Genomic DNA, 13,103 nt, shown 5'->3' on the forward strand with positions numbered 1-13,103 from the left:
TGATGAGACAAAAGGATTTGAACTGTGCGATCATGTTTGTGCACTCAGCCTAATAATTATCTTACGTTACAATGGAGATTTTATGTGACAACATTTGTGATAAGAGTCACACCTCAAATGCAAATCCGTAAGTTTTTCCAGGAAGGAAATTGTGTTTCTTCATGTTTTATGATAACGTGAAATTTCCATTTAGTTTAGTTGCCCTCACTTCATTAAGCCGTGAGCTGGTTTTATTACGTGAGCCTAATTAGCGTTGTTGTTCCAGCCCACCTTCAGAGTTGTTCACCCCGTGAAAGCAGCAGTGAGCTTTTTAATTGCTAAAATGAAGGCGTTTTATTCGGAATCTTTCTCAGCCAGATGGAAAGGCAGGAAGATAGACGCTGCATTGCAGCACGTTATTTTCTGCCAGGACGGTTGCCCACACGCACACATTCTGACAACTCTGCTCAGATGGCCAGACAGCAGCGAAGACTGAAATACTGCACATGAATCATCCGCCGCATATACATTGAAATGGTGCCGCCAGCACAAAAATTCATGATCTCGGAAACTGTAACGCTCTCTGAAGTGTTTCTGCTTCGATCACAAACTCTCGCTGCTTCCCACAGAGGATTTCTTCAAGGTCAAAAGGCGAAAACAGAAGTATCTTCATAAAGTCGGTCTCAGTCTGAATTTGGACTTAAATTAATTGGACTCTGGGTGGAAGTAATGTAAAACAAATACTCGCAATACTGTGATTGAGTGGTACTTTGGGGTATTTTGAAGTCAGTTGATGTACAGTATGTAATCTAAACATGTATTTAATGCAATGTTTCAATTGTAGCCTCCTACGCTACTTTTAAAACTACAAGTTGCTGCGGAATACTCCCACAATTGGTCTGAAGAATTTGTGGCTGAAAATGTAAAGAATTACTGCTTCAATTGATAATATATAATTTGAGAAATGTGCTTTGGTCATACATATTTTGCCATATGGTATTAACAATGGAAATAAATGTGGTACTAACATGATACTTATAGCATTTTTAAAGTATTTGAGTAGGGTACATTTACTTGTAACTGAATACAAGCTGCTCTGTGTAAAAGTAATTGTACCAGTACCTTCAACAGGCTTTTGAACCGTTTAAGTGCGGACAGATGTCGTCGTTAGTGGGAAAATGATACTAAAAACAAAAGGGACACGACAACGTTGCACAGATGTTTTGAGAAGCATTTTTAAAGCTTTGCCGATTTTAATTCTGCGCACAGTCACAGAGAATTCTGACAGTGACGTCACGAGATTAAATAGAAAACAATCACAGCTGGGATTTCAGAAGATGCAGCTGGTGTCGACAGCTAAGCTGCGGTTATGACAGCTATGACACAACAACACTCCCCTGATGTGGAGACGAGTAGTTTCGGAGCACACATCTTCTATTCTCACAGGTGAGGAAACAGCACTTTGGACAGAAACATGAAGTACATACCTGCGAGTCTGCATTGAGGACTTTGATCCTCTGGGTGGAGATGAACAGATCAACTTCAGTGAGGGTTTGAGCGTCTCCATCTGCACTCTACAAAACAAAACAAAAAACAACAACCACAGAGCCGAGAGAAACTGGTCAATACATCTCCTGACATTGACTGTTGAAAATCCATGTGGCAAAGTCAACTGCTCGCCGTGCTGAATGGCGTCTCCGTCAAATATTGGAAAATGTCAGATGCTCAGAATGAATGCATGCATGCATGCAGGTGTAGTTGACTGTGCAGAGAGTTAGATGGAGGGGTTGTTGGGCCTGAAGGTGAGGTGAGAAAGGCAGAAAAAGAAAGGGTCTGGTGGGGATGTTGGTTTACACCGACGGCCCAGGCGCCAGGACGGCGAGCTGGCACCAACACAAGCAACAGCTTAACGCTAAACCTTGACCAGCTGGCTGTTACACCAGCGAGAGCAATGCGGCTTCAAGCACAGAACAAGCCCGGCACACATTTCCCTCTAATCACAGAGTGATGCGGACTAATAAAATTATATTTGTTTTAGTTTAATTGAATCTGCCTAATGCATTTAAAATAAGGCAATGTGGATGCAGAAATAAAACACATACTGTTGTTTTGGAATATTTCGCATAATAACGGCTGAACTGAATCATCAATTCATTTTGATTCCCTGTGAGTAAATGAAAACCCATAAAAATGAGGAAAGATTTGAACAAAAAAAAAAAAAAAAGGGATTAATTTTGATTAATGATTAATGTTTTGGGTGTTTCTCCCTCGCTTCATTCCAGAGTGTGAGGAGCCTCTACCAAATAACTTGTGTGATGAGCATTCACATTCAGTCTTATCGGACCAATTTGATGCCCAATATGTCTCGGGAATTTAATGCACAGTAGTCAACCGCGTTTGTCAATACAGAGAAAAAAGATGAAAAAAAAAACGTTCTCATTATGTGAATAATATAACTGACTCTAAAAATGTTTCATTTACTAAACACATAGATGAATTAAACTAAACATTCTTATTATTATTCATTTCATTTATTCTAAAATGTATTTAAACCACACACAGAAAGTGAGGAAACCTGTGTTTGGTAGATTATTTGACCTAGGGCAGCACGTTGAGCACATCTAGCCATACGTCACAGCCGTTAGTAAATATTTAGATATTATTGGTTTCTCAGGTATTGGTAAGATGATGGCTGGTTTAAGCAGATTTTGTACTCCGTATCAACTGGAATCTCTACAAATGACTGCATTACAGAGTATATTTAAAGATAGATGGATTTTAAAGCATGCATGTTGATTAAAATTCCTTTTAATTACATGAGTTGCCATAACTTCAATATTTTTTGTGGTAGATGTACTCGATCAAGATTTGGCCCCTTGGTAGTGAGGACGAAAATCCTACAGTGATCAAAGTTGTCCATCCCTGACCTAGGGGGTACCAAGAGCTCAAAACAAGAGTCAATAGTAAAAAAAAAAAAGAAAATCTGTTTGGCACCAGCAGTGAGAATTTGGCAATTTTTTTTTCCTGTGTTCAACCCACACACTCAGATCTGCTGCTCGCCCCATAAATACAGCTTCCTTCCAAATGAGGCACGATTCAAATGGGGAAATAGACCGACTTTCAAATTATGTAAAAGTTAGTGCTCAGAAGAAATGTAAAAAATATTCAACCCAACAAAAATGTCTTACTTTTTGTGTATAGTTTCTTTGTTTATCTTATCCACTGTGTTACCAGAGTGCAAAGAAACAACAGAGGAACTGAGTTATACAGACGATTATTTGAACTTTCAGCCAGTGGAAATTCATGGTGAGAATTGGAACGATAGGAAGGCTTTGAATAATATCTGTTGAATAAGCAAAAAATAGCTCACTTGAGGGCAACAACAGTGTAAATAGAAGATATATAAATACAAAATGTAAATTTCAATTGATGCAGATTTTGCAATTCGTTTAGTTGCTGTTCTCTGATCATAAACAAACATCTATTTCTAGCCAATTTGTTCAGCATATTGGATGTCGATTGTATTTCACTTCCTGTTATCTTGTTATGTTTATTTAAGGAAACTGTGCCAACGAGTTGAAATAATGAGTGAAATTAATTGCAGAAAATCCTCCATCACACTTCTAACTTGTGAAAGTGATGATTCTTCAGTTTCACGGATGAAATTTGATTGGATTTGGAATTCTATTATGAAGGTTCGCTCAAATCAAATAAACATGAGTGACGAATGTAGGCATCCGTTATGTAGTAATTGAGGGGAATTAGTCCAAATAGCATAATACCAATGTGTCTGTTCATCAATACTTCATCTTAAACATGATATGATGATGTAATTGTATTCTTTTGTCAAAAATATTAACTATAAGTAGCTTTATAAAGAATCTGAAGCTGTGACACAGTCTGGAGCTAATTAATGGGTGTCCTGCTGCCATGTCTTCTGTTGCCCTTTGGTTGCATTCAAAGTCGTGAGAATAGACGGTCATTACAGTCGTTTTAACACGTTTCCCAGCATGGTTTATTGCAACACCTTCCCAACCAGTATAAAACAATGATTCACTAAAACATCATGATTTTTCAGGTGTATGAATGTGTCAAAAGAGCTTAAATCAAATGTTTACAGTTTGCAACATTCAAACTCCATTAGGCCTGAAGGTTAATAAAAATAATAAATCAAACAAACCATGATTTTTGGGGGGATATTTTCGAGGAAGAATTCAGTGTGAGCTGCGAAAAGTGTGAGACACAAATGGGAGAGGAGACACAGACAGGCAAAAACCAAACGAAAACAAAAAGGTGAAAGTAGAAGGGGGGAAAAAGGCTAAAGGTTCTTTCTTTTGCTTTGTTTTATTACACACCGCCTTTTTCTTGATTTTGGCAGCCTTCTGTACCCTCTGGCAGGCAGGCAGGCAGGCAGGCAGGAAGGCAGGCAGGCAGGCAGGCAGGCGTTGGGACAGGACAAGGTCAGCAGATACAGGAGCACGAAAAACAGGAGGAAGAGGAGGAGGGAATAAAGAAGGTAAATAAAAGAAGGTAAGACAGTAAAGCCTCAAACCAAACGGCTGATGTGCTATCGCTGTTCTCACAAACAGGGAGCGTGACGGGGTGGGTGGGGTGGGGGGTGGGGGGATCTGTGTATAATTGTATGTGCATTTGTGTTTGTGGAGATAGCGTTTCGCACAGCCGTGTTGGTTATCAGATACAAACCAAAACAGCAATTACAGAGGGTAATAATTGCTCTTTATCTTTTAAACACAGCAAACCAAAAGCGTGCAGACATGTACTGACACTGTTTTTGTATTGTGTACACAGCTCTGCTGGGGAGGTTGAAAATGTTGTTTTGTTTTTTTTTCCAAATGTGAATGTTTACTCTTTATCAGTTTTACATTTCAACAGTAAGCTTTGCAGCCAACGTGATTACCAACATAAGAACAGATTGTACAGATCATTTTCTTAAAGCATTATAGCTACCAACCACTATAAAGTCTGTATTAGGTCTGAGTGCAAGGCTGCTGCTCTCGCCAACTCAAATGCTCATGTCACTCTCAATGCTATTAGGGGGGAAGTCATGGAAAACAAATAAACAACACACAGAGTGGAAGGGGAGCAGATTAAGCCCTGGGCAAGGATTTAAACTGTGTGCTTGGGGTTTGTTCTCTGGGCTGCATCAAAGAAAAAAACAACCAAAAAAACCAAGGTCAAGTCACCATGTTTGAATGCAAATCCAGCTCATGTCAACACGGAGGAAAGTTTCACTGAGCTAATGTTTGTGATTATTAGTTCACTGGTGCAGCTTGTGAAGTCATCTTTAGAATTGAATCTTTACGAGAGCCCTTCATAAATCTTTTGCTGGCTTTGTCTTCGTCAAGATTTGAGAGGAGGAAATGATGCCAACATTACATTTGAAAACTGGATGTTTGGCTGATCTGCCGTGTGAAGCTGTACACGCTAAGACGGCATGAATAACAGCCAGAAGTTTTCATTTTGTAAAGTTTCCTCCTCCATGATCAACTTTCGCATGCAAGACAGACATCTGAGACGTTCAGCAACATCTACTGCCCTGCTGAAGAGGAACTGAGCAGGGCGGGGATAGACGTTAGGAAAGAGTGACAAGGGGTTGGGGGGGCAAGCTTTCATAAATATTACATCAAACAAGGGGGAACATCATGCCAAAAAGATCTGCATAAACAACCTGCACAGCTCAGCTACGATTGACCTCGCGCACTACTTTCTGCTCAGTTCAGCAGTACAGGGCTTCTTCCTGTACTACATGTGTGTCTCCTTGGGCTGATCCAGACTTACAAGTACGACTGTGTAATCGGGCTTATGTGAAGCCAACTGTGCCATGTTGAATGTCAAAGTTTAAATGTCGATTGCTGTACGACTAATAATCTGCACACACGGGACAAATCAAGGAGATAATGGATGACTTTTTGCTCAGTGAACCTGGACCAATGAGGGGAGACCATTAAAAGATGACAGCTCACTGTTGTCATGGTTTCATCCTGACCAGCTTTGTTTGCAGGCGAAGCAACTGTGCAGTGAGTGAGTGAGTATTTCGTTAATGATGTAATTTTGAAAAATACAAACATTTAACATTCATGTAGATGATGGAATCGTTTTTGAGCTTTGAGATTTGTTCAAATAACAGTGCTCTTTCTCTTGGCACCTAAATAATATCAACTGTGACTTGGCTGAGGTTTCTTTTTTGTCACATGCACTTAGTGGGTGGGCATCAGGGCATCAGGGTTCATCTGTTTGGCCAAATATGTTGATATGCAGAGTCTGAATATACAGTGAACAGAAACATAGTTCATCACAGTGCAGGATTTCTGCTATATGGACATTGTGCATGTCGATATTGCGATATGTCATGCAGCTCTAGTTGTAGCTTACTAATACCTTCTGCAGTCTTTCATGCCAATATACAATGTAGGCAATGCTTTTGATGTAAAGCGAAAACCCAACATTTTGTGCATGTTGAGGAAAAGGATTCAAGGTTTACGTCCTTTGAGTATTGCAATCGCCAACACAAACGCAAACCTGTGGGTGGCTGTGTATGGCTCACTTAGTGAATCAGGCCGAAGATTTGTGGTTCAACTTTCCATCCCACACTGACCACATGTCAAGACCCACTGAGACCCAAGTTGCTCCCAGCAATGTGCGTCCGCTTGGCATGGCAGCTGTTACTATTGGTGTGTGGGTGTGTGTCAATGCGTGAATATCACTGACCCTGTAAAGTGCCTTGAGACAGCAGAGGCAATAAAATGCACACATATAAAGGAAGTCCATTTGCCATTAAAGTGCCACATTCCAATTTATATGTGCAATATTTTCACAAGTGTCTTAACAATTACATCAGCAATGCTTCTCAGCCGCCATTTCAAACAGTTGAAGAGCCATTTTGAAGAAAGTCTCCAGACCCCTGAACTTGGGATGCATCAATACCTATAGCAGGTTTTACCGACACCAGGTAGACTGTTATACTGGGCTTCATTCTGTGCTTTTAGGTTGTTTTCAGATGATTTGAAGATAAAAGAGAATGATTCTGGTTGACAAGTTTGCACCAAAACGTCGGCATGATGTCGTCATGTCACGGCACAGCCTTCTTTGATCATGCTCGTCGTTGGGTAGAAGGAATCAAGCCCACACCACACCATGTTTGCATTTTCGAGAGGGAAACCTTTTTGAAGCCAAACATAAATACAAAAGCAGTGATGAATGAGGCAATCAAGTTGTTCAAAAAAACACCATGAGATGAGAGGCCTACTGTAGCACTTGTACCATCCACAGCATTTTTTCTCAAGCTGCGCTGGAACATTATCATCACAACAATATTAGCAAACAGCAGGGAGTGAGTGTCATCGAGGGGAATATAAGGTCCATACGCCAGCAGCCCCATTATCTGGCCGGCTGTGTCAAGCTCATGCCCTGCAGTCCAATCTGGCCAATTTCTTTAGCTGCCCTAAAAGACCACTCATGCCTAATATATTACTACAATGCTTTGTTGTAGACACAAACAACACTAATGCCCATGTAAATTTTATTAGGCGCGAACTGGACATGAATTAAAAATAACTCCTGTGATAACTATTCTGTACAACAGATACAATATTCAAAGGATATACTGAAAAAGCAGAGCATTTATTTGCTTGGGTTTAGAGAAATGAATCTTTCATTCTAGAAATGTATTGTAATTTGGAAAAAGCTTTTTGAGATACTGTACAATAAACATTATCAAATGACCAGTACTCACCGAGCAAAGCAACAGCACTTATTTCGTTCAAGTATTCGTATTTTTATTCTTATTCAAGAAAACTAGAAAGACCAAAAGACTGAAGGAATTATGGAATCAAAAGGAAAACACCCAGGAACAAGAAATGCTTTCTAGTGTATTTTTTTCTGAATGAATTGAACTGGCTCTTCATTCTTCACTCTTCAAGTTCTTTCGCCTGACTATAAATAGTGAAGATCTTCGGACCAATAATTCAGTATAAGCAGTATTTGTGTGTGTGTGTGTGTGTGTGTGTGTGTGTGTGTGTGTGTGTGTGTGTGTGTGTGTGTGTGTGTGTGCGTGTGTGCGTGCGTGCGTGTGTAAGTGGGAGTGCATTTCAATACCTTGACCCTGCTGACTGCTTCTTGAGCCTGCATCATGCGTATGTTCTTGGAGGGGTTTCTCTCCGACAGCAGCTGGGTGGAGCCCAGGTAGTTAGCAGCAAAGATAATTCCATCAATCAGGTCTTCTGGCTCACAGGGTCCTGGTACTGGGCAGGGAGAGAGCGATTAACAGGGAGACCCAAGGAAAGAAAGAGTGGCTATGGGCTGGAGGGGTTGAGTGTGTGGTTCAGAGTGTGTTGTGTTCACTGGAGTCAATGTGCTGTGCAAAGCAATCGAGCCAAAAACTGTGGCTCTGGAGATAAAGCGATGGTGATAATAGCGTGGACACGTCTGAGCAATGAGATGGCTGCAGACTGTGAGCTGATGGAAGTGCAAAGCTGGTGGGAGCTGAGATTAATCTGTGCCTCTGATATGGAGATGTGGACTCTCAGACACCCACTTCGGAGCACAATACGCCGTCATGATCTGAAGGAGCTAACGGGCAACTGAGGCCCTCGCACATTATTAGACCTAGCGGTTGCCAAGAGGCAGGGAAATAGCACGGGAAGCGTTATATCAGGCATGTGAGGCACAGACTGAAGGCAAAGGGATACTTGGAAGTGTTCCATGTAATTACAATATTTTGATTTCATCACCAAACAGGTGTGCAGACAGATTAACTTACCATCGACAAAGCTGGGGAATGAGGCCACCTTCTTTGTTGGCTGGAAGACAGAAACAGCATAGAGATAATTGTTTGGAAATAGGCTCGCAATGAACCAAATATTTATCTATAAATTAAAGTAAATTGAAGTTTCATCATCTTTGTTTGTGCTGTTTGAGAACTTGACTGTAATCGCCTGCTTTACAGTGAAAATACCAGATTCAAACAGGATATGAGCTACATTACAGCAGCAGGAAATTTAAAAGTTTCAAACAATCTGGGCTCGATGTAGAAAGATTTATGGATATAAAAATAGGTGCAAATGCCATATTGCACTTAAATGGGGAAGATGATCTACTAATGGGACCCACGAGGACTGTGTCTCACAGGCATGTGAAATAAAACACTTTATAGCGTGTTTACCTTGATGAATATGGACTGTTGGGTTTATAATACAAGGAGGACTTTACAATAATAGATTAATGTGAGCTATTATTTCTGAAAATGCCTGTGTTGTTAATTAAGGTGGTGCAAAACAAATCAACCATCAGCAGAGATGCTGCTGTTATTGTGGTGTGAGTCTATTTTCTCAACTGGCTCACCACAACGTTTGTGAACGGACTTTATATCAAGGTATTTTCTGTGTTGTACCTCAAACTCTGACTTTGTGATCGGTCAATTCTTATATCGCGTATCCGAGATGTAATTATTGGAACGCTGCAATATGGTTAATAACTTCCTCCGCTAACAACTACTTCGACTATGTTCTAATCCACTGTATATCTAATCAATCCAGGCTTCATGAACGCATCATGCGATAGTTTCCAGTGGATCATTCTCAGGTAAAACAGGTTCAATAGCACGTGAAACCTTTGCTTGTGTAGGGTGTTAACTTAAAATTGAGACACATGTTGGGCACCTGTACGGTATAGGAAGTCACAGATTTTTCATAAGTCCACAATCATGTTCAGCGTATTTTCTTGTATATTTACAAAACAGTTACTGTGGTCAGTGTCTCATTCCCTAACTGCATGCCTGTAGTGTGGACCTTCCTCTTCTGATGTTTCTCAAACAGCTGGAACGTCAAATAGTGCATCAAAAGCATAAGTGACATATTTGACGGGACATGTCATGAAACACTGCCGCAATGCCACTGTGTTGTGTTTTCATAACTTTCCTTGTCACTTGCATCCACATTGTTTTCTTCAGCAGGTAAATTGTGATTCTACATGGTAGCTGGGAATTTAACTGAATCCTCTTGCCACATTTAAAACATCAATGACATAAAATAGGCAACATTTATAAAATTGTCATGCATGAGCACAAGAATCAAAGCACCATACATGAATAATCATAAACCATACTCTTCATCACAGAAAAAAGAAAAAAAAAAATCCTTTTGATGTTTAAAATAGCTATCATAAATATTCAATTTGTTCTATGCTTTTTTTTTTTTTTCTATCGTTCAACCATTTACATGTATTTATACTGTGAAACTTCCATTGCTGTAGAAACCCCATATGTTCACCTTGCTCAAGAGAACTGTAAAAGTATGAGAGTGTAAACTGTTATCTTATCGACTTCCCACGCTGGCAGTGTTGTGGGAGTTTGAAGAGAGAGAAAAGTAAGCTATAGACAAGCGTTGGTTGCAGAGAGGATTGCGAGGTGATTCAGCAAATTCAAACACCCATCCTACTGAGGTCTGTGGAGTTCTCTCCATATTGAGAAAGTTTACACGGCTCAAGGAGAAGGCGGTGTGGGCGGAGCTTGTAAAGAAGGCATTTGCCACAGACATCGCAGTGAAAAATGGCTCTCATAAAACCACAACGCATACATGCAGCTCAATTACCAGGATGCTATCACGCCGTAAGCCGAGGACACGAGCCGAGGTTGTAATTACACAATTACTCATTTACTCAGATTGCTACACGCGTGTACCCACACAGGCACACGTAAACACAATAAAATCTGCCTGAAGTACAAATGACCTACAACAGATAAAGGACAATGAAAGAAACACTGCGACAGAATATCCAGCGACATCTTACCTCTGGTACATTGTTGTTCTCCAGGGGGACGTTGAGGTCGGAGCGCTGTTGTTTTCTGGGTTGCTCGGCACCATTGCTCACCTGGCAGGTCGACACAGAGAAACAGGTGCAAGCAAATAAGAATTAAGAATGGAGTAATGATGTGCAATCCAAGGCAAATACATGGAAGACATTTTCTTTCTGTTTGTTCTGCTGGTTAGGCCACAAATGAAGCTGACTCACATGTAGGTGGTTTTGAAAGTGTAGGTAGGCCTGTTACATGGTGGCGTCAAAACTGTCTGGACTTAAGTAAAGAAATGCTTCTTGAGAGTTCTGTGAAACGTCACAAAATATATTTGAAGTGAACGAACAAAAGCCAGTAAATGGCTACATTTTGCCTTTCAACAGCCTGCACTTGACACACTGACATTTTCCTTTGGCTTCAATGTATATGTAATTATACAGTATATGCAGACATATGGAGGATTGCTTTGCATTTGGCATGTGCAGCTCTTGCTGAATCAATCATGATTCATTCATGATTCAGAATCTTTCACATACACCTTTTTTTTTTTAATTTCACCAATAGTTTCAAACAATTGTTTTGTCATCTGGACTTTGTTTCTCCTCTCTATTGGGCTATTTTGAGATGTAGGTGGGTAAGCAATTGATTGTCTTCAAGGGTCAGCCTCATTCAGATTTTTAGGTGAAATCAGAGCACATGAGGTTGGGCGAGTGAGCAACATGGAAAAGCGCCTTTATTTTATTCCACAGGAAACTAATGTGACAGTCCAAAAAAGCTTATTCTCAATTAGTTGGCTGAAATTAGTAGCTGAAATTAAGTGCACCTGCCATTTAAACCTAGTACTACCTAATCTACTTTGTGAAACTGTGAACGTCGGGAGGAGGACCAGCTTGTTCGTTTGGTGCCTCCCTGTCGCTTTCTTCACCAAACTAAACATAAAGTCCTGATCAGTATGCATCATGCTGCCCAGCTCAGTTGTGCAAACAGCCATTAAATTAATGAGGTTCATGTTGTTGTTTGGGAGGATGGAATGATAAAGTGTGATGTTTGACAAAACTACACGCATCTCCAGAATCCCAAGTGGATCCATTCAAACTCAGTGTGAAACGTTATCATCAATAAATCAGTGGCGCATCAATTTTAATCCATCGTTGCAATCAACATTCACAGGAACCACCACAGAGAGGGGTGACAGTTTCTGTGCACAACAGATTAAGCAGGAGTTTTGGAACTGAATGCCAGATTTTGTAACTCTATTCAACTACTGATCAAATGAGCCTGAGCATAAATCCTGATTCAGTCAATGTGTCCTTGCTGACTGTCTCCATTGGAAATTTGGTTTGAGGTAACTTTTTAGTTTTCAGTAATAAATATGTTTTAATTATGCATCAATGAGATCATACATGAGCTAATTGATGAATTAAAGAAAATTACAGACGACAGGAGGAAGTAGGAGAAATAGAGGTACTGGAAATCTGGCAATTATGACAATTTACAAATTTGTGAGAATTTGAGGATCTAAGCATCTAATATTAGAAAGGATGTCAAAGTAATTTCAGGAATTTGTGACAATATTCAAATTTGTAAACATTCTAGAATCCCATGAAATACCCTTGGACAATGCGGTGTAATTGAAATGTACAATTATCAAATATTTGAATGAGTGCTGTTTAAAGACTTCGGAGTAAAGATATATTAAAAGAATAGTCAAATTTTAAAAACCTATAATACATTAATAGCAAGTTTGACTTTTCAAGCAACTCTTAACACAATCCAAATAAAATTCATCCTGTGCTACACTACCTTAGTGGTTTTTAACAAATCAGATTTCAAGCAATTAAAAGAGAGAAGCAAGACTTAATGTGGAATTTGAAATGAATGCCTTGAAAAAAAAAGGATGAATGATTATAAAGTTAACAAGAAATAACAATGAAGGGATCCAAAACTCAGGGCTGTAGGGGCCCTGTTGAACTCCTATTTTGCATTAGTGAGCATGGCTTTAATAACTTTAAATAATAACAGGCAAACATACAAGTATTATGTTTAAGTTAATCAAAACTAAATGTATCCCATAAAAGACAGGCTTGGATCCACTATTTTTTTTCAAAGCAATGACTCTTGATGATTGCCTCACATGTAATTTAACAATACCTCTCTGATGGTTAAAACATTTCTAATTTTGAAAGCAGTACAGCACAGAGTGGCATATGTATTTGTATGACGTTGACCACTCTCAAGGGTTTTGTGGCTCTTCTCATATCACATCTTTTTGGCATCACACTGCAGTAAAACTCTTATTAAATTAATGATGCCC

The 13,103-nt window shown here is 39.7% G+C and overlaps 1 protein-coding gene across 1 annotated transcript in view; it reads right to left on the bottom strand.

The window, feature by feature from the left end:
• apba2b (amyloid beta (A4) precursor protein-binding, family A, member 2b) overlaps positions 1–13,103 on the bottom strand; it is a 61,002-nt gene that overhangs the window by 8,190 nt on the left and 39,709 nt on the right. The window contains exons 4-8 of the mRNA XM_080458666.1: positions 10,786–10,866; positions 8,759–8,798; positions 8,095–8,240; positions 4,335–4,370; positions 1,467–1,553 (exon numbers count right to left, since the gene is read on the bottom strand). Of these exons, the coding sequence (XP_080314792.1) occupies positions 1,467–1,553; positions 4,335–4,370; positions 8,095–8,240; positions 8,759–8,798; positions 10,786–10,866 (390 nt within the window). The remainder of the gene's footprint in view (positions 1–1,466; positions 1,554–4,334; positions 4,371–8,094; positions 8,241–8,758; positions 8,799–10,785; positions 10,867–13,103) is intronic.

The sequence above is a fragment of the Lipophrys pholis genome, assembly GCF_963383615.2.
Source record: "Lipophrys pholis genome assembly, chromosome: 2".
NCBI classification, from domain to species: Eukaryota; Metazoa; Chordata; class Actinopteri; order Blenniiformes; family Blenniidae; genus Lipophrys; species Lipophrys pholis.